This window comes from Triticum aestivum, chromosome 2D (assembly GCF_018294505.1).
Source record: "Triticum aestivum cultivar Chinese Spring chromosome 2D, IWGSC CS RefSeq v2.1, whole genome shotgun sequence".
NCBI lineage: Eukaryota > Viridiplantae > Streptophyta > Magnoliopsida > Poales > Poaceae > Triticum > Triticum aestivum.
Genome location: NC_057799.1, coordinates 485,949,538 through 485,972,572, shown reverse-complemented (window position 1 = coordinate 485,972,572; position 23,035 = coordinate 485,949,538). Strand labels below are relative to the sequence as shown.

The window sequence follows — 23,035 nt, the reverse complement described above, 5'->3', positions numbered from 1 at the left end:
CCTATTCAAAGCAAATTGGGCCAGCTGGAGGCGGCCCAATTCAGGCCAACCAGTGCATCGATTCGTTATGTTTGGCGGTGGCAAGTTGCTGTAAATTGGACGAACTCCGGATTTTCCAATCGATTGAGCTGGGCTGACTGAGCTCCTGATTTTTACATTCCAGCTTCGTGGAGCCTAAGTGTTCGGATCAAAATTGTCTGTGGAGTTTGTCGAGTTAGAGGTTGGAGGGGATCTGGAACGCCCTGTGTTAACGGATGAACATGACACGGCTTTACGGTATTTCTTTTGCTAAGTCAGATCTGTGTCCCTGGTACAAACTAATTTCTGAAATTTGTGCTCATTGCGTGCTTGCAATGGTGTGTCTTTTTCAATCCTACACATGATTTTTGTTACGGAACCATGCAGTAGGAAGTGAGCAATGTATAGAAAAGAAAAGACACAGAATGCCCCGGCTTATATGAAGAAAACTAAGCAAAAACCCAATCATATATGACTGAAAGCCATGCTATGACAGAAAGCTTGATTTATGAACAGTTAACCGGTTCCCGAGACACTGTTTTTAATGTAAAGCGTCTCTTACAGTTCTTTTAACAAAATAAACTTTCCTTCAAAATTAAGTTAAGTGTGGTCCACGAGAAGATTTCGATGTTTTCTTATATTAAAAATCATCTGTAATAGAAATTGCTAAAATTTCTATAATACAAAATTCTCAATATATTAGTCAAAGGAATAAACTAAACTCAGAACTCTTCGCAGATGCTTAGTGAATCACTGAATCACACCCTAGGCACGTCCTACGGCAAAAACCCGAACCTCCGGTTGGCGCCACCGTTAACATTGGTAGGCATCATAGGGTCGGCGCCTACGAAAGTCCAGTCGTCCACGCTGCTGCTGCTGTAGTCTGATTCTGCACGACGCTGCTCCTCTGAATCCGATACATCGGAGTGCTTCTCGGTGGCCGAGTCTTCTTCCTCTTCATGTTCGGAAACAGCGATGTCACTCGAATTCTCTGCACCAATGTCGTCAGAACCTTCGGCATCTCCGGCAACATCCCCAGCCAGATCAGCAACCTCCTGAGTATCGTCGTCAGAACCTTCCGTTTCTCCGGCGACTTCCCCGGCTAGGCCAGCACCCTCAAGATTGCTGTCGTCGTCCCCCGAGGCACCCTCATCCGACAAGTAAATCGCCCTGTCCAGCAAGAACACCGCCTTGGCACCGAGAGACACGAACAACAGCGCACCCAGGTAAAAGTCGAGCACGACGTAGGTGGCAACGACCTTGGCGACGTCTATTGCCAACACCGTCATGGCGGCGTTGTGCCACTTGTTCACGTTCACGTGCGCTCCGTCGGCGTCCTCGCCTTCGTCCGTCGTCAGGTAAGCCTTCCGGGCAGACGCAAGGGCGGCGACGTTGTAGATGGCCAGGGACGCGAGCACAAACGGCCGCTTCCCCAGCATGAGGCCGAGGAAGCAGGCGTCGATGCAGTGCATCATGATGATGACGAACCAGAGGCACTCCCACGCGTCCCGCATGTCCTTCTCCGTGATTGCTCCACCCGCGGCATTGCCGGCTCGCCGTCTTGGATTGGCCGTGTTGCTGCCGCCGCCCCTGGTATCGATGACGTACGAGTCCCACAGGTAAACCCTCTCGGCCTCCATGAGCGCAAAGCCGCAGAGCGCGGCGAAGCATGGGAAGCACATCGCGAACGACGTGATGCCGTTGCAGATGCCGTTGATGGTGAACACTAGCGTGCAGTACGCGACGATCGCCGAGATCCATGCGACGAGCACCGTGGTGCCACGACTGGTGCGGGAGTTCGCCGCCGCCGCCACCGCCTCCGCCTCCTCTCTCGGCGGCGGTCTGAACCCCTTCACGCCCCTCCACCTCAGGACCGACGGCGCTCGGCTTTTCGCTTCGTTGAGCGCAGCGGTGATCAGGACGGTCGCCAGAAGATTGGTTACTCCGGCGGCCAGACGGAGCCAAAGGAACGCCGCGACCGCCGCCTCCATCAGGCTGCTCAGCTGCGCCCTCGCCTTCCTCTCCAGGCCATCGATCGCCTCCGCGGCAAACGCGTGGGCGCGGCGCGCTTGCTCCTCGGCGCAGGCGTAGATGGGCGCGATCAAGGGGTCATCTCTGAAGAAGGCGCGGGCGTTGCGCAGGTCTTCCTGCACGACGGCGTCCACCAGGCCGAAGAAGCCGTCGACGAGCTCCGGCGACAGGACGCGCACGAGGTAGACGAGGGAGAGCGCGAAGGAGGCGTGGAACGCGAGGCCCGTGGGCACGCACGCCGACACGCCGACGCAGAGACCCGACGAGACGAGGAGCGACACCGGGACCGTCATGGTGCGGCGCGATGCGATGCGATCGATCACGGCAAGTCGGCAAGATGGCGATCGATCGTCGTTGCGTACGGGTGTTACGGTGAAAAAAGGAAGGGGTTTTGCGTGGATTATATGGGACGGAGGGTTCTGTGAGTTGGTATCCAACTCTCCGATGTATCGGGATTCGGGAAACGACATGATATAATCTTACTGGACGAACCGCTGAATTCTTCTTCCACAAGGAAAACGTAATTGGCTAACCGTGTGACTCCTCTTCGATTGCGATTTGCCTCGATCTAAATCCGTACGCGACCACACGTAGCTATGTCGCTCGGGCGAGCGGCTCCTGTCTCGTTGGTTAAATTATCACACATCACCACAGTTGGGGGTGCTTCTTTAAAAATGCTACATCCACAGAGAGCTTGTTACCGATCATATTTACATCCGAAAAATGGAAAAACACATAAAACAAACAATGATAGAAAATTGCACACAATACGCATGAAAATTGCAGCTTTTCATAATATGCAAAAATAACCATATAGACAATGGTACGAATTGTACACACATTGCACAAAAATTGGTATGGGGGCTATTATTTGATAGGCGCCTAGTTTTTTTGGGCATTTAGACAAATCGTCTCCACCAACCGATCAAGATCCAAAGGCCCATCCTTCTTCTTCTTCTTTCTCTAGCCTTCTTTCCCCTATACTAACACTACCCCCCCCCCCCCCCCCCCTCTTTAAAAAAGAAAGAAGTTTTCTAGAGAAGAATGAATTAGTGACATTGGTATTACCCTTTAAGAAAAAAAGAAAATAAGAAACTAAAAACAGTGAAAAAATGCACAAAATATACACAAAATTTGTGCTATTTTATAATATGCAAGGATAAGCATATAATGGTGGATTTTATTGGGAAAAAAGTTTTCTAAAAAGGAATAAATTAGTGGCATTGGTATTACCCTTAAAGTAGGAACAAAAAATAAAATCAAAATAATCAGCATAACGAAGTTTTCTAAGAAAGAATGAATTAGTGTCATTGCTATTACCCTTTAACAAGAAAGAAAATAAAACAAAATCAAAATAGTGAAGTTCACTAAGTAAGAATGAACTAGTGGTGTTGGAATTACCCTTTCAGTATTTTTCTAAAACAACAAATCAAACAATGACAAAATTTACACACAGTATACACAAAATATGCACTTTTCTGTAATGTGCAAGAATAAGCATACAAGAGCGGAATTTTTACAAAAAAGAATTTCGCAAGAAGTGATGAATCAGTACCATAGATATTACATTAAAGAAGAAATAAAAGAAAATAACAACTAAAATAAAATCAAAATAAAAAATTATAAGAAAAAATAAATTAGTGGCATTGGTATTACCCTTTTAGATGAAAGAAAATGAAATAAAAAATGAAGCACAATAAAAATAGTGAGGTTCTCTAAGAAATAATGAATTTTACTAAGATGGAATGAATTAATTACATACACATTACCCTTAAAGAAGAAAGTAAATTTAACAAAAAGCAAAAGAAAATAGAAATAATGAAGTTTTCTAAAAATCATAATTAATCACATTGATATTACACTTTAGGAAGAAAGAAAATAAAAAAACAAATAATGATAAAATTGCACACAATTTACACATAAATTACAATTTTTTTAATAGGCAAGAATAAGTATATAATAGTGAAATATTGGCAATAAAAGAAAATTCATAAGAAAGAATGAATTAGTGGCACTTGTGTTACAATTAAATGAGAAGTAGAATAAAACTCAAACTAAATGAAAAATAAAACAATGAAGTTTTTCCAAGAAAGAATGAGTTTGAAGCCTTAGTAATACCCTTTAGGAAGAAAGAAACTAAAATAAAAACTAAATCAAAATCAAAATAATGAAGTTTCTAAAGAAAGAATGAATTAGTTACATTGGTATTACACATTAAGAAGAAAGGAAATACAAAATAAAAAATGAGAAATTTGCACACAATTTACACAGAAATTGCACTTTTTTAATAATATGCAAGAATAGGTATATAATAGTAGAATTCTCACAAAAAAGAAAGTTTTCTAAGAAGGAATGAATTAGTGACTTTGGTATTACCATTAAAAAAACAAAATGAAACAAATACTAAATCAAAAACAAAATACTGAAGTTTTGTAAGAAAAAAATGAATTAGTGGTTTGGTATTACTCTTCAGAAAAAATATGGAATAACTACTAAAGCAAAATCAAAATAATGAAGATTTCTAAGTAAGAATGAATTAGTTGCATTGATATTACCCTTTAAGAAGAAATAAATTATAAAATAATCAAACAATAACAAAATTTACACACAATATATAAAAAATTGTGCTTTCAATAATATGCAAGAATATGCATATGGTAGTGGAATTTTCACAGAAAATACAATTATAATGAAACTTCACTATTTTAGTAGTATGTAAGAAATAAGCATATATTAGTGCATTTTTCAGATAATTACAATTTATACACATATTATAAATTACTATGTGTATATATTTTGTATTCACCCAATATTCAAAATATACCCATAAAAACCAACAAAAAAACTGAAGCAAAAGCGCACACAAACAGCCTAATAAGAATACACATAACAGCCTTCAACCCAACAAGAAATCGATTGACCCAAAGTTGGGGTCAGTCAAAAAACATCCAGCCCAATTCAGGACAACACACACAACAGGGAAAAAAACAACTAGCACGCATCTTGGAGCAGCAATCAACGGTCAAAAAATCGATTGACCCAAAAGCTAAAACTCAGTCAACTGACATGTAGCTAAAGTGATAGCAATATATAGCAAACTCCAATCTCAATATATACCAGTTTTATCATCATACATCTCAACACATATAACAAGCTCCAATCTCATATAGGTCCATATAAGCAACCTCATATGCAAATGATTATATACAATGTACATGTCCATGTCAAAAAGGCACATAACACGTGTATACAAGCAAACATCATATGAGTGACATAAGAGAAGTTCACAACAAATGAGGGTCCAGCAAAGCAATGAGCTCCACCGCTAACACGATAGCATGTATGTACTCCGTCGTCAGCGTCCTCGGTGCAAACCTAGAAGTTCATTAGCAGAATCATGAGTTTCCAAGTTCAAATGCAAATGAACGAGAAGCACAATCATGAGTTTGCAAGTTTATTAGAACAATCACGAGTTTCCAAGTTCTAATGCACAATCATGAATTTTCAAGTTCAAATGAAAATAAAAAAGAAGCACAATCATTAGTTTTACAAGTTCATTAGCACAAGAATGGATTTTCAAATTTAAATTGAAACCAGCGAGAAATCACAACATGAGTTCACAGGTTCATTAGCACAAGCATGAGTTTCCAAGTTCGAATGCAAATAAAAGAGAAGTCAAATCATGAGTTTGCAAATTTATTAGCATAACCATCGACAAATACCTAGAGTAGTCATTGTTGCATGAAGGTCGAAGCACCACGAGCCGTAGTAGGCATCACTTGGCTTGCTTGCCCAGGTGTAGATCCACCTACTGACACGTTGGATCCAGCCGATGGGGGGGGTCTGTAAATATGATAAGGTAAGCATATGTGATGGTAAGATGAATGGTTGAATAGTTGAAAGACTTATGAAGCCGAAAGTATGAAGAACGGGAAGAGGAGGAAGATTCTACGAAGCCGTGTCGCTCGTACCATGCATGATATGCAGATTATCTTTTAGCAAGTGAGGTTACATGATATAACATAGATGAGTGGAACCAAATATTTTGATTGGGTATTAAATGATATAGAAAGTGTGGCTAGAAAATACTTCCATACAAGAATCGAAGGCCACGAACCACGCCTGGAGGGCTTCCTACTGTCTAGCCATGAAATCCCGCTGATGAAGAATAACTTCCTACATTTATGTCATACTGGCATCCGCCTTCTGCCAGATTCTGGTTTCTTTATCCAAGCGAACCTATAGTACGCCATGGGAAGAAGATCATCATTGTTACAATGCAAAGAAGCCATCACGTGGAATATCAATGAAGTAGAACAAACATGAAATTGTTGAATCATTTGCAACGCGGGCTGTGGGCAACACTATATCAGGTTGTGATCTCGTCCTGCTAGCACGTAGCTGGGAGAGTTTTGGAATGTTCTCCTTAGGGATGGTACCACCGCCAATCCATAATTGGCCATTCTTAGAGCCTTCTCCCGCCAACGCCAGAACTTCAACATCGATCTCCTGTGAGGCCGGATTAGACTCGAGCATGCGCACCACCTTGAACTTCTTTCTGTATCCACCCACCCTAGACATGGCTCCTAGGTTTATCTACTCCCCCCTTCAATGAGCAGATTTCCTCCCCTTTGTCTTTTCTGCGAGACATAATAATGTGAAGGTATTGAGCTCCTCGCCTTTCTCACTTCTGCAATACAATGCAATAAGATTTCTAGTACAAGCATATTTCAAATGTAAATATTACATCCGAGATAACCAGATGTTCAACAAGTTTTTTGAATTCATTGATTCCAAATCAACGACACTCCAATCAGAATCGGCACAAGTCCTACCATGCACTGCTGTCCTTGGGATTCATCCAACAATTTATGAGCGTAAATGACCTAACCATGGTCCTCTAGTACAACACACAACGCGTCCGGACTATATAACATGATGATTATCAAGTTGCAACATTGAGTGAATCAATGAATTGACAAACATGTAGAACAATAAAATGAAAAACTTAATATCTCCATGGTTGACAAGCCTGATGGCAACATTCTCTCCACTTGTGCAGCCACTGTTGGGGAACATAGTAATTTCAAAAAAAGTCCTACGCACACACAAGATCATGGTGATGCATAGCAACGAGAGGGGAGAGTCTTGTCCACGTACCCTCGTAGACCGAAAGCGGAAGCGTTATGACAACGCGGTTGATGTAGTCGTACGTCTTCACGATCGACCGATCCTAGTACCGAAAGTATGGCACCTCCGTGATCTGCACACGTTCGGCTCGGTGACGTCCCATGAACTCATGATCCAGCAGAGTGTCGAGGGAGAGCTTCGTCAGCACGATGGCATGATGCCGGTGATGATGAAGCTACCAGCGCAGGGCTTCGCCTAAGCACTGCAACGATATGACCGAGGTGGATTATGGTGGAGGGGGCACCGCACACGGCTAAGAGATCAATGATCAACTTGTGTATCCATGGGGTGCCCCCTTCCCCTGTATATAAAGGAGTGGAGGAGGGGGAGAGGGCCGGCCTCCTAGGCGCGCCCAAGGGGGGAGTCCTACTCCCGGTGGGAGTAGGATTCCCCCTTTCCCTTGTTGGAGTAGGAGAGAAGGAAGGGGGAGAGAGAGGGAAGGAAAGGGGGGCGGCTATCGGTGTCAAAACCGGTGGATCTCGGGTAGGGGGTCCCGAACTGTGCGTCTAAGGTCGATGGTAACAGGAGACAGGGGACACGATGTTTACCCAGGTTCGGGCCCTCTCTATGGAGGTAATACCCTACTTCCTGCTTGATTGATCTTGATGAATATGAGTATTACAAGAGTTGGTCTACCACGAGATCGTAATGGCTAAACCCTAGAAGTCTAGCCTGTATGATTATGATCCTCCGTTTGGACTAAACCCTCCGGTTTATATAGACACCGGAGGAGACTAGGGTTGCACAAAGTCGGTCATTGAAAAATGAATCTTCATATCCGAACGCCAAGCTTGCCTTCCACGCCAAGGAGAGTCCCATCCGGACACAGGTGAGAGTCTTCGGTCTTGTATCTTCACAGCCCATCAGTCCGGCACATATCAAATAGGACGGACGCCCGAGGACCCCTTAGTCCAGGACTCCCTCAGTAGCCCCAGAACCAGGCTTCAATGACGAGGTGTCCGGCGCGCAGATTGTCTTCGGCATTACAAGGCGGGTTCCTCTTCCGAATACTCCAAAACAGCCTTCGAACACAAAGAACGTGTCCGACTCTACAAAACAAGTACCACACACAACCACAGAGAGTATAATATTTCACGAGTCCAATCTACTGACAACTTTTTGTAGCATGACACCACATCACCACCCGGTCATTATTTTGAACTGTTTTTCGGCCTGCCGCTTCATATTTCGAGATGCGGTTTTACTGGCACGTCTTGTCAAAGCAGAGATCGTGTCCCCTTATTGTGGGATTCTCATCAATACGGGCGTGGGTATTCCAACCGTGCCATCTGCGCGGCCCTTGGGAATCAAGCAAGTTGTAAGGCGAGTGGGGAGGCGCTTGATATTCGCTGCCTTTATAAGGAGATAAGGATTCACCCCCTTTCACCAACGCCTTCTCTCTCTCTGCCCACCCATTCTCGAGCTCCAGCGCCCAAGCCCTCATCTCTTCCGCCTCAAGAAAGCACTCCGATCATATCCAGATCCGGAGCGCAGGGCAAGTGGATGGTCTCTTCCGTCAAAGAGAAGGACATTACCAAGCTCCGGGAGGCCGGATATTTGGCCAAGGAAGTCGCCCACCGGCTTCCGACCAAGGGGCAGACCGTCCCTACCCCGGAGCCCCATGAGTGGGTAGTGTTCATCCCCCACTTCGTCCGCGGGCTGGGATTTCCATTCCACCCATTCGTCCACGGACTCATGTTCTACTACGGGCTGGATTTCTACGATCTGGCCCCCAACTCCTTCCTCAACATCTCGGCATTTATTGTCGTGTGCGAGGCCTTCCTCCGCATCACACCCCACTTCGGATTGTGGCTGAAGATCTTCAATGTGAAGCCGAAGGTGGTGGACGGCCAACATGCGGAGTGCGGAGGCGCCATGGTGAGCAAGATGCCCAACGTCAAATGGCCCAAAGGTACTTTCATGGAGACCGTTGAAGGGTGGCAACAACAATGGTTCTACATCACAGAGCCCCACGACACCACTTGGGCCGCGGCTCCCGAGTTCAGGTCAGGGGCCCCAATGCGGCTCACCTCCTGGTTAGAGAAGGGCCTGGACTGGGCCTCGTCGGACGAGCTGACAGCGCTGCAGATGCGCATCAAGAGCATGGTCGACAAGAACATCAAGCTTGTCAATGTGATCCAAGTGATGCTCTTTTGCCGGATCCTACTGCTACCTCTTGAGCATGCGTTGGTTTTTCCTTGAAGAGGAAAGGGTGATGCTGCAAAGTAGCGTAAGTATTTCCCTCAGTTTTTGAGAACCAAGGTATCAATCCAGTAGGAGACTACACGCAAATCCCTCGTACCTGCACAAACAAATAAGAACCTTGCAACTAACGGGATAAAGGGGTTGTCAATCCCTTCACGACCACGTGCAAAAGTGAGATCTGATAGAGATAATAAGATAAATATTTTTGGTATTTTTGTTGTATACATTGAAAAGTAAAGATTGCAAAATAAACGGCGCTAGAAATAGCTAGTTGACGGGAGATTAATATGATGGAAAATAGACCCGGGGGCCATAGGTTTCACTAGTGGCGTCTCTCAAGATAGCATAAGTATTACGGTGGGTGAAGAAATTACTATCGAGCAATTGATAGAAAAGTGCATAGTTATGAGAATATCTAGGCATAATCATGTATATAGGCATCACGTCCGCAACAAGTAGACCGAAACGATTCTGCATCTACTACTATTATTCCACACACCGACCGCTATCTAGCATGCATCTAGAGTATTAAGTTCATAAGAACAGAGTAACGCATTATGCAAGATGACATGATGTAGAGGGATAAACTCAATCAATATGATATAAACCCCATCTTTTTATCCTCAATGGCAACAATACAATACGTGTCGTTTCCCTTTCTGTCACTGGGATCGAGCAACGCAAGATTGAACCCAAAGCTAAGCACTTCTCCCATTGCAAGAAAGATCAATCTAGTAGGCCAAACCAAACTGATAATTCGAAGAGACTTGCAAAGATATTAAATCATACATAAAAGAATTCAGAGGAGATTCAAATATTGTTCATAGAGAATCTTGACCATAAACCCACAATTCATCGGATCTCGATAAACACACCGCAAAAAGAATTACATCGAATAGATCTCCAAGAAGATCGAGGAGAACTTTGTATTGAGATCCAAAGAGAGAGAAGAAGCCATCTAGCTAATAACTATGGACCCGAAGGTCTGTGGTAAACTACTCACACATCATCGGAGAGGCCATGGTGTTGATGTAGAAGCCCTCCGTGATTGATTCCCCCTCCGGCGGGGCGCCGGAAAAGGCCCCAAGATGGGATCTCATGGGTACAGAAGGTTGCGGCGGTGGAAATAGGGTTTTGTGGTGATCCTGGATGTTTTCGGGGTATACGGATATATATAGGAGGAATAAGTAGGTCGGCGGAGCTGCGAGGGGCCCACGAGGGTGGGGGCGCGCCCAGGGGGCAGGCGCGCCTCCCTGCCTCGTGGCCTCCTTGCTTCTTTCTTGACGTCCACTCCAAGTCCCCTGGATCATGTTTGTTCCAAAAATAACTCTCTAGAAGGTTTCATTCCGTTTGGACTCCGTTTGATATTCCTTTTCTGCGAAACACTGAAATAGGCAAAAAAAACAGCAATTTGCACTGGGCCTTCGGTTAATAGGTTAGTCCCAAAAATAATATAAAAGTGCTTAGTAAAGCCCATTAAACATCCAAAACAGATAATATAATAGCATGGAGCAATCAAAAATTATAGATACATTGGAGACGTATCACCTACCATGCCAAAGCCGGACCTGCAATTTGTGGGAGTTCGATCCGGCCAAGCACCAGACCCTGCAACACTTCTTCGGCGTTACACACGAAGGTATTTGGAAGGTGCTCTTCAAGGCCAACGAGACGTGGCCGAAGGAGACCGAAGACCGTGGGTACAACCTGACCCACCCTGCCAGTCCGGTAAGTTTTTCATGTTTTCCAGGTGTATCCTTCACTTATATACTCAAGGAGAATGTCTGAGCTTCCCCATCTTACTTTTGCGGGGGTGGACAAAGAAGGTGGAGCTGGTTAAGGGTCCGGCTCCACAGCCCGAAGACCCAGCAATTCCACTTCTGACGAAGATGCTGGTTCCGGCACCCTACCAGGCGCCGGAGAAGAAGGTTAAGGGGACCAGAGGTGGCCTCCGCCACAAGGGCACTTCGGACGTGACGTCCGAAGACGCCGAGACCCATTCCCCACCCGCCATCGTGACGAGGAGAAGGAGGAAGAAAGCAACTCCCCCCTGAGGGGGGAAGGAAGAAAAGGGCGGCCTCCACGCGTCTGGAGGCCGAAGCGTCCAAGAGGGGGAGAGCCTCCATTGTGGACGACACCGCACCGGATACCGGCAGCAGCTCGGAGTGGCACCCCAGGGATAAGCCCCCGGCCGAATCGTAAGTATTCGAAGGCACTGGCGCACTTATATGTCCGACTCCTTTACCTCATGATCCTAATGTGTTGAATCATGCACTGCAGTCCGGCCCATGACAGCTCACAGCGACCTGATCGGGGGGTTCTCTGGATTCAAATGCTATGGACAGCGGGTCACTGCCGACGGCCACCTCTCCCAAGGCCACGGACGATGCGGGGGCGGTGTTCCGAAGGACCTTCACAGGCTTGGGGGAGACGCGGGAGGCCGTCAGGGTGGCGCCAGAGGGTAACACCTCGACCGCCGGGCATACGAGGGAGGAAATCCCCCCGGAGATTGGCGATGGGGGCCATATCCAATTCGGCCTCCAGCCGAATACTGTTCCAGAGACCCATACGGCTCCGGAATCAGGCAGGCAGCCTACTCCGAAAGAAGGAAGTGCACCTATCCCACCCGGTGACCTCTGTCCATCCAGAGGCACCGGATACTTTAATGGAAGCACTGTGAGGTGCTTCTATCGTGGAAGAACACCGCATCCTCATGGGTACGGTGATTGAGAGGGTCCGGTCCGCTAAGAGCGGACTGACCGAAGCCTGCACCAACCTTCTAACAGGCTTTGAGGTAAGTGATGCAATTATGTAAAAAGAAAGCAACGGTATAGACAGTAGCCCCTGAGACTCTGTCCGGTGTTCGGAAAGAAAAGACGGACAGAGGATCAAACAATTTTCGGAGGAGACTAACCATACATGTCTATGTGAATGAGCAGGCGTCATTGCTGGCTGCGACCTCTCATGCTGCCGAAGTCTCCGGACTGAGGCAGAGTTTGGAGCGGGCCGAGGAAGAGCTCGGCCGAGTGAAAAACAACTGGAGGATAAGCAAGGTATGTAATGGCCTTCTGTATTGCAGAAAGGGTGAATGATTTGTGCTTGACCAGAGTGCCATGATGTTTGTGTTGGGGAACTTAGTAATTTCAAAAATTTCCTACGCACACACAAGATCATGGTGATGCATAGCAACGAGAGGGGAGAATATGTTGATACGTCTCCAACGTATCTATAATTTTTGATTGCTCCATGCTACATTATCTACTGTTTTGGACATTATTGGGCTTTATTATTCACTTTTATATTATTTTTGGGACTAACCTATTAACCGGAGGCCCAACCTAGAATTGTTGTTTTTTGCCTATTTCAGAGTTTCGTAGAAAAGGAATATCAAACGGAGTCCAAACGGAATGAAACCTTCGGGAACGTGATTTTTAGGAAGATTATGATCCAGGAGACTTGGACCCTACGTCAAGAAACAAAGGAGGAGGCCACGAGTTAGGGGGGCGCGCCCACCCCCCCAGGGCGCGCCCTCCACCCTCGTGGGCTCCCTGTTGCTCCACCGACGTACTCCTTCCTCCTATATATACCTACGTACCCCCAAACGATCAGATACGGAGCCAAAAACCTAATTCCACCGCCGCAACCTTCTGTACCCACGAGATCCCATCTTGGGGCCTGTTCCAGAGCTCCGCCGGAGAGGGCTTCTACATTAACACCATAGCCTCTCCAATGAAGTGTGAGTAGTTTACTTCAGACCTTCGGGTCCATAGTTAGTAGCTAGATGGCTTCTTCTCTCTTTTTGGATCTCAATACAATGTTCTCCCCCTCTCTCGTGGAGATCTATTCGATGTAATCTTATTTTTGCGGTGTGTTTGTTGAGACCAATGAATTGTGGGTTTATGATCAAGATTATCTATGAACAATATTTGAATCTTCTCTGAATTCTTTTATGTATGATTGGTTATCTTTGCAAGTCTCTTCGAATTATCAGTTTGGTTTGGCCTACTAGATTGATCTTTCTTGCAATGGGAGAAGTGCTTAGCTTTGGGTTCAATCTTGCGGTGTCCTTTCCCAGTGACAGTAGGGGCAGCAAGGCACATATTGTATTGTTGCCATCGAGGATAACAAGATGGTTTTTTTATCATATTGCATGAATTTATCCCTCTACATCATGTCATCTTGCTTAAGGCGTTACTCTGTTTTCATGAACTAAATACTCTAGATGCATGCTGGATAGCGGTCGATGAGTGGAGTAATAGTAGTAGATGCAGGCAGGAGTCGGTCTACTTGTGTCGGACGTGATGCCTATATACATGATCATACCTAGATATTCTCATAACTATGCTCAATTCTGTCAATTGCTCAACAGTAATTCGTTCACCACCGTAAAATACTTATGCTCTTGAGAGAAGCCACTAGTGAAACCTATGGCCCCCGGGTCTATCTTCATCATATTAATCTTCCAATACTTATTTATTTCCTTTGCTTTTATTTTACTTTGCATCTTTATCACAAAAATACCAAAAATATTATCCTATCATATCTATCAGATCTCACTCTCGTAAGTGACCGTGAAGGGATTGACAACCCCTTATCGCGTTGGTTGCGAGGATTTATTTGTTTTGTGTAGGTGCGAGGGACTCGCGCGTAGCCTCCTACTGGAATGATACCTTGGTTCTCAAAAACTGAGGGAAATACTTACGCTACTTTGCTGCATCACCCTTTCCTCTTCAAGGGAAAACCAACGCAGTGCTCAAGAGGTAGCAAGAAGGATTTATGACGCAGTTGCCGGGGAGGCTACGCAAAACACAACATAACAAGTACCCATCACAAATCCCTTATCTCCCGCATTACATTATTTGCCATTTGCCTCTCGTTTTCCTCTCCCCCACTTCACCCTTGCCGTTATTCGCCTCTCTTTTCCGTCTGCCTCTTTTTCGCTTGCTTTTTGTTTACTCTTGTGTTGGATTTCTTGTTTGTCACGATGGCTCAAGATAATACCAAATTGTGTGACTTTACCAATACCAACAATAATGATTTCCTTAGCACTCCGATTTCTCCTCTTATCAATATTGAATCTTGTGAAATCAATGCTGCTTTGTTGAATCTTGTTATGAAAGATCAATTCGCCGGCCTTCCTAGCGAAGATGCCGCTACTCATCTAAATAGCTTCGTTGATTTGTGTGATATGCAAAAGAAGAAAGATGTTGATAATGATATTGTTAAATTGAAGCTATTTCCTTTTTCTCTTAGAGATCGTGCTAAAGCTTGGTTTTCGTCTTTGCCTAAAAATAGTATTGATTCTTGGAACAGGTGCAAAGATGCTTTTATCTCTAAGTATTTTCCTCCCGCTAAGATATCTCTCTTAGAAACGATATTATGAATTTTAAGCAACTTGATCATGAACATGTTGCACAAGCTTGGGAGAGGATGAAATTAATTATACGTAATTGCCCTACTCATGGTTTGAATTTGTGGATGATTATACAAAAATTTTTATGCCGGATTGAATTTTGCTTCTAGATATCTTTTAGATTCGGCCGCGGGAGGCACTTTTATGGAAATCACTTTAGGAGAAGCTACTAAACTCCTAGATAATATTATGGTTAATTATTCTCAATGTCACACTGAAAGATCTACTAATAAAAAAGTGCATGCGATAGAAGAAATTAATGTTTTGAGTGGAAAGATGGATGAACTTATGAAATTATTTGCTAGTAAGAGTGTTTCTTCCGATCCTAATGATATGCCTTTGTCTACTTTGATTGAGAATAATAATGAATCTATGGATGTGAATTTTGTTGGTAGGAATAATTTTGGTAACAACGCGTATAGAGGAAACTTTAATCCTAGGCTTCATCCTAGTAATTCCTCTAATAATTATGGAAATTCCTACAACAACTCTTATGGAAATTTTAATAAGATGCCCTCTGAATTTGAGACTAGTGTTAAAGAGTTTATGAATTCGCAAAAGAATTTTAATGCTTTGCTTGAAGAGAAATTGCTTAAAGTTGATGAATTGGCTAGGAACGTTGATAGAATTTCTCTTGATGTTGATTCTTTAAAGCTAAGATCTATTCCTCCTAAGCATGATATCAATGAGTCTCTCAAAGCCATGAGAATTTCCATTGATGAGTGCAAAGAAAGAACCGCTAGGATGCGTGCTAAGAAAGATTGCTTTATGAAAGCGTGTTCTTCAAATTTCTATGAAAATAAAGATGAAGATCTAATAGTTATTGATGTGTCCCCTATTAAATCTTTGTTTTGCAATATGAATCTTGATAATGATGGGACTAAATATGATCCACCTTTACCTAGAAGCCGTTCCAAAAATTCGGAGTTTTTAGATCTTGATGCTAAGATTGATAAAAGTGGGATTGAATAAATCAAAACCCTAGATGCTAATAAACCCACTATTTTGGATTTCAAGGAATTTAATTATGAAAATTGCTCTTTGATAGATTGTATTTCCTTGTTGCAATCCGTGCTAAATTCTCCTCATGCTTATAGTCAAAATAAAGCTTTTACCCAACATATCGTTGATGCCTTGATGCAATCTTATGAAGAAAAGCTTGAGTTGGAAGTTTCTATCCCTAGAAAACTTTATGATGAGTGGGAACCAACTATTAAAATTAAGATTCATGAGTTCTATGCTTTATGTGATTTGGGTGCCAGTGTTTCCACTATTCCCAAAACTTTGTGCGATTTGCTAGATTTCCGTGATTTTGATGATTGCTCTCTAAACTTGCACCTTGCGGATTCCACTATTAAGAAACCTATGGGAAGAATTAATGATGTTCTTATTGTTTCAAATAGGAATTATGTGCCCGTAGATTTTATCGTTCTTGATATAGATTGCAATCCTTCATGTCCTATTATTCTTGGTAGACCTTTCCTTAGAACGATTGGTGCAATTATTGATATGAAGGAAGGGAATATTAGATTTCAATTTCCATTAAAGAAAGGCATGGAACACTTCCCTAGGAAGAAAATAAAATTACCATATGAATCTATCATGAGAGCCACTTATGGATTGCCTACCAAAGATGGCAATACCTAGATCTATCCTTGCTTTTATGCCTAGCTAGGGGCGTTAAACGATAGAGCTTGTTGGGAGGCAACCCAATATTTTTTTTTGCTTTTTGCTTCTGTTTAGGAATAAATATTTGTTCTAGCCTCTGGTTAGATGTGTTTTTATGTTTTAATTAGTGTTTGTGCCAAGTTAAACCTATAGGATCTTCTTGGATGATAGTAATTTGATCTTGCTGTAATTTCCAGAAACTTTCTATTCACGAAAAAAATTGTTAAAAATCACCAGAACGTGATAAAATAGTGATTCCAATTGCTTCTGATCAATAAACAAATTCTATAGGTCTTCCTATTTTGGCTGATTTTTTGGAGTTCCAGAAGTTTGCGTTAGTTACAGATTACTACAGACTGTTCTGTTTTTGACAGATTCTGTTTTTCGTGTGTTGTTTGCTTATTTTGATGAATCTATGGCTAGTAAAATAGTTTATAAACCATAGAGAAGTTGTAATACAGTAGGTTTAACACCAATATAAATAAAGAATTAGTTCGTTACAATACCTTGAAGTGGTCTTTTGTTTTCTTTCGCTAATGGAGCTCACGAGATTTCTGTTGAGTTTTGTGCTGTGAAGTTTTCAAGTTTTGGGTGAAAGATTTTGATGGATTATGGAACAAGGAGTGGCAAGAACCTAAGCTTGGGGATGCCCATGGCACCCCCAAGATAATCTAAGGACATCATAAAGCCAAAGCTTGGGGATGCCCCGGAAGGCATCCCCTCTTTCGTCTACTTCCATCGGTAACTTTACTTGGAGCTATATTTTTATTCACCACATGATATGTGTTTTGCTTGGAGCGTCTTGTATGATTTGACTCTTTTCTTTTTAGTTTACCACAATCATCCTTGCTGTACACACCTTTTGAGAGAGCCATACATGATTTGGAATTTGTTAGAATACTCTATGTGCTTCGCTTATATCTTTTGAGCTATATAGTTTTGCTCTAGTGCTTCACTTATATCTTTTAGAGCACGGTGGTGGATTTGTTTTATAGAAACTATTGATCTATTATGCTTCACTTAGATTATTTTGAGAGTCTTAAATAACATGGTAATTTGCTTAAATAATCCCAGTATGCTTGGTATTCAAGATTTGTAAAACTTTCTTATGAGTGTGTTGAATACTATGAAAAGTTTGATGCTTGATAATTGTTTTGAGATATAAAGATGGTGATATTAGAGTCATGCTAGTTGAGTAGTTGTGAATTTGAGAAATACTTGTGTTAGAGTTTGTGATTCCCGTAGCATGCACGTATGATGAACCGTTATGTGATGAAGTCGGAGCACGATTTATTTATTGATTGTCTTCCTTATGAGTGGTGGTCGGGGACGAGCGGTGGTCTTTTCCTACCAATCTATCCCCCTAGGAGCATGCGCGTAATACTTTGCTTTGATAACTTGTAGATTTTTGCAATAAGTATATGAGTTCTTTATGACTAATGTTGAGTCCATGGATTATACGCACTCTTCTTCCTTCCACCATTGCTAGCCTCTCTAATACCGCACACTTTTCACCGGTATCATACACCCACCATAAACCTTCCTCAAAACAGCCACCATACCTGCCTATCATGGCATTTCCATAGCCATTCCGAGATATATTGCTGTGCAACTCTCCACCGTTCCGTTTATTATGACACGCTCCATCATTGTCATATTGCTTTGCATGATCATGTAGTTGACATCGTATTTGTGGCAAAGCCACCGTTCATAATTCTTTCATACATGTCACTCTTGTTTCATTGCATATCCCGGTACACCGCCGGAGGCATTCATATAGAGTCATATTTTGTTCTAAGTATCGAGTTGTAATTGTTGAATTGTAAGAAAATAGAAGTGTGATGATCATCATTTTTAGAGCATTGTCCCAAGTGAGGAAAAGGATGATGGAGACTATGATTCCCCCACAAGTTGGGATGAGACTCCGGACGAAAAAAAAGAGGCCATAAAAAAAAGAGAAAAGGCCCAAAAAATGAGAGAAAAAGAGAGAAGGGACAATGTTACTATCCTTTTACCACACTTGTGCTTCAAAGTAGCACCATGATCTTCATGATAGAGAGTCTCTCATTTTGTCACTTTCATATACTAGTGAGAATTTTTCATTATAGAACTTGGCTTGTATATTCCAATGATGGGCTTCCACAAATTGCCCTAGGTCTTCGTGAGCAAGCGAGTTGGATGCACACCCACTTAGTTTCTTTTGTTGAGCTTTCATATACTTATAGCTCTAGTGCATCAGTTGCATGGCAATCCCTACTCACTCACATTGATATCTATTGATGGGCATCTCCATAGCCCGTTAATACGCCTAGTTGATGTGAGACTATCTTCTCCCTTTTTTGTCTTCTCCACAACCACCATTCTATTCCACATATAGTGCTATGTCCATGGCTCACGCTCATGTATTGCGTGAAGATTGAAAAAGTTTTGAAAATGTCAAAAGTATGAAACAATTGCTTGGCTTGTCATCGGGGTTGTGCATGATTTAAATACCCTGTGTGGTGAAGATAGAGCATAGCCAGACTATATGATTTTGTAGGGATAACTTTCTTTGGCCATGTTATTTTGAGAAGACATGATTGCTTTGTTAGTATGCTTGAAGTATTATTATTTTTATGTCAATACTAAGCTTTTGTATTGAATCTTTCGGATCTGAATATTCATACCACAATTAAGAAGAATTACATTGAAATTATGCCAAGTAGCACTCCGCATCAAAAATTCTGTTTTTATCATTTACCTACTCGAGGACGAGCAGGAATTAAGCTTGGGGATGCTTGATACGTCTCCAACATATCTATAATTTTTGGTTGCTCCATGCTATATTATCTACTGTTTTGGACATTATTGGGCTTTATTATTCACTTTTATATTATTTTTGGGACTAACCTATTAACCGGAGGCCCAACCCAGAATTGTTGTTTTTTGCCTATTTCAGAGTTTCGCAGAAAAGGAATATCAAACGGAGTCCAAACGGAATGAAACCTTCGGGAACGTGATTTTTAGGAAGATTATGATCCAGGAGACTTGGACCCTACGTCAAGAAACAAAGGAGGAGGCCACGAGGTAGTGGGCGCGCCCTCCACCCTCGTGGGCCCCCTGTTGCTCCACCGACGTACTCCTTCCTCCTATATATACCTACGTACCCCCAAACGATCAGATACGGAGCCAAAAACCTAATTCCACCGCTGCAACCTTCTGTACCCACGAGATCCCATCTTGGGGCCTGTTCTGGAGCTCCGCCGGAGAGGGCATCCATCACGGAGGGCTTCTACATCAACACCATAGCCTCTATGATGAAGTGTGAGTAGTTTACTTCAGACCTTCGGGTCCATAGTTAGTAGCTAGATGGCTTCTTCTCTATTTTTGGATCTCAATACAATGTTCTCCCCCTCTCTCGTGGAGATCTATTCGATGTAATCTTCTTTTTATGGTGTGTTTGTTGAGATCGATGAATTGTGGGTTTATGATCAAGATTATCTATGAACAATATTTGAATCTTCTCTGAATTCTTTTATGTATGATTGGTTATCTTTGCAAGTCTCTTCGAATTATCAGTTTGGTTTGGCCTACTAGATTGATCTTTCTTGCAATGGGAGAAGTGCTTAGCTTTGGGTTCAATCTTGCGGTGTCCTTTCCCAGTGACAGTAGGGGCAGCAAGGCACATATTGTATTGTTGCCATCGAGGATAACAAGATGGGGTTTTTTTATCATATTGCATGAATTTATCCCTCTACATCATGTCATCTTGCTTAAGGCGTTACTCTGTTTTCATGAACTTAATACTCTAGATGCATGCTGCATAGCGGTCGATGAGTGGAGTAATAGTAGTAGATGCAGGCAGGAGTCGGTCTACTTGTCTCGGACGTGATGCCTATATACATGATCATACCTAGATATTCTCATAACTATGCTCAATTCTGTCAATTGCTCAACAGTAATTCGTTCACCCACCGTAAAATACTTATGCTCTTGAGAGAAGCCACTAGTGAAACCTATGGCCCCCGGGTCTATCTTCATCATATTAATCTTCCAATACTTATTTATTTCATTTGCTTTTTACTTTGCTTTTATTTTACTTTGCATCTTTATCACAAAAATACCAAAAATATTATCCTATCATATCTATCAGATCTCACTCTCGTAAGTGACCGTGAAGGGATTGACAACCCCTTATTGCATTGGTTGCGAGGATTTATTTGTTTTGTGTAGGTGCGAGGGACTCGCGCGTAGCCTCCTACTGGATTGATACCTTGGTTCTAAAAAACCGAGGGAAATACTTACGCTACTTTGCTGCATCACCCTTTCCTCTTCAAGGGAAACCAACGAGTGCTCAAGAGGTAGCATATGTCTACATACCCTCGTAGACCGAAAGCGGAAGCGTTTATCAACGCGGTTGATGTAGTCGTACACCTTCACAGTCCGTCCCGATCAAGTACCTAACGTACGGCACTGATAATCCCCAAGTGCAGGGAATCATCGTAGCAATTTCCAAAGGTGGAAGTGATAAGTATGGAGTGTCGAATCCACAAGGAGCTAAAGGTAAGATCAATATTCTCTCAAGCCCTATCTGCCACTGATACAACCCTACATACACCGAACGTTTGCTTCCAACTAGCAATGAGAAATAAAACTACGTTGTGGGTATGAAGAGGATAACTTTGTATGATATCGGAGAGCTAAAATATAAAAGTAGGTGCTGTTATCATAAAGTTAGAATATATTACTAAATATTATAAATAGCGAGTGTGGAATAATGATGGGTCGGTGTGCGGAATTATCCTAGGAGATCGTTAATAAGACCGGTAGTCGTCATTGCAATTTCATATGAGGGAGAGGCATAAGCTAACATAATTTCTCTACTTGGATCATATGCACATATGATTGGAACTCTAGCAAGCATCCGCAATTACTAAAGATCATTAAGGTAAAACCCAACCATATCATTAAAGCATCAAGTCCTCTTTATTCCCATACGCAACAACCCCCTTACTCGGGTTTGTGTTTCAATCACTCACCAACCCACTATAAGCGAATCATGAATGTATTGCAACACCCTACAACGGGAATCCCTCACGCTTGTGCGACACGGAGGGCACCATAGGACAACACCAAAATAAAACATACAACTCGTACCAATCTAGATCATCAATCAACCCAAAGACAAAGGATATCTACTCAAAACATCATAGGATGGCAACACATCATTGGATCATAATATGTGGCATAAAGCACCATGTTCAAGTAGGGATTACAGCGGGGTGCGGGAGAGTGGGGTGCGGGAGAGTGGACCGCGTAAAAGAGATGAGGATGGTGATGTTGATGAAGACGATCACCGCGGCGATGATTCCCCTCTCGATGGCACTCCGGCGCCACCGGAAGAGACGAGGAGAGGTTCTCCCCCTTGTGCTTCCTCCTCCATGGCCTCCCCCTAGATGGGGAAAGGTTCTCCCTCTGGTCCTTCGCCTCCATGACGATGGTGGCCTCTCCGGGATACTCCTCCATGGCCACCGGTGATGATGGCCCCCTCCGGCAGGGTGCCGGAGAGGGCCTAGATTGATTTCTCGTGGCTACAGAGGCTTCTGGCGGCAGAACTCCTGATCTAGGTTTCTTTCTGGAAGTTTGGGTATATATGAGAGGTGTTGGCATTGATTTCACGTCAGGCGGGTTTCCGGGCTGTCCACGAGGCAGGGGGCGCGCCCTAGCGGGGTGGGCGCGCCTCCACCCTCGTGGGCAGCCCGGGACTCTTCTGCCCTACTTCCGGTACTCTGTGGGCTTCTTCTGGTCCAAAAATGACTTCCGTCAAGTTGCACGTCAATTGGACTCCGTTTGGTATTCCTTTTCTGCAAAACTCAAAAACAAGGAGAAACAGAAACTGGCACTGGTCTCTAGGTTAATAGGTTAGTCCCAAAAATCATATAAAATAGCATATAAATGCATATAAAACATCTAAGATGGATAATATAATAGCATGAATACTTCAGAAATTATAGATACGTTGGAGACGTATCAGCATCCCCATGCTTAATTCCTGCTCGTCCTCGAGTAGGTAAATGATAAAAGAAATAGTTTATGAAGTGTGAATGCTAGCAAGTGCTTAAGTTTGATCAATGATAATTCCAATCACTTTTTCTAGCATCATTATATGTCATAACAGTAGCTCATCTCATAAAACTTTTCATGATCAAGTAACAAGCTATTTTCACATGTTAAAGTATAGATCATAAACTTTCTTGAAAACTAACAAACAATATTCTCAGTCATCAAACAGTTGCAATTCATCTTATTTTCAGGAAGGGTCTATGTCAGAGCTTTGATTCAGCAAACTCCACATACTCAACTATCATTTAATCTTTCACAATTGCTAACACTCACGTGATATTTATGGGTTCAAAGTTTTAATCAGAAACAGAGAAAGATAGGGGCTTATAGATTCGCCTCCCAACCTTTTACCTCAAGGGTAATGTCAACAATAATAGTTCATGATGCCTTACATCCAATTGGATATAT

General features: G+C 43.0%; 1 protein-coding gene across 1 annotated transcript; it reads right to left on the bottom strand.

Moving 5' to 3' along the window:
- Positions 1-628: 628 nt before the first annotated feature.
- Positions 629-2,481, bottom strand: LOC123049662 (uncharacterized). Its single transcript, XM_044472556.1, has one exon. The coding sequence runs from the start codon at positions 2,340-2,342 to the stop codon at positions 795-797; it is 1,548 nt and encodes a 515-aa protein (XP_044328491.1). The 5' UTR covers positions 2,343-2,481; the 3' UTR covers positions 629-794.
- Between the last annotated feature and the right edge of the window lie 20,554 nt (positions 2,482-23,035).

Coding starts and splice junctions, on each gene's coding strand:
- LOC123049662 (XM_044472556.1), bottom strand. CDS start 2,342: ATGACGGTCCCGGTGTCGCTCCTCGTCTCGTCGGGTCTCTGCGTCGGC.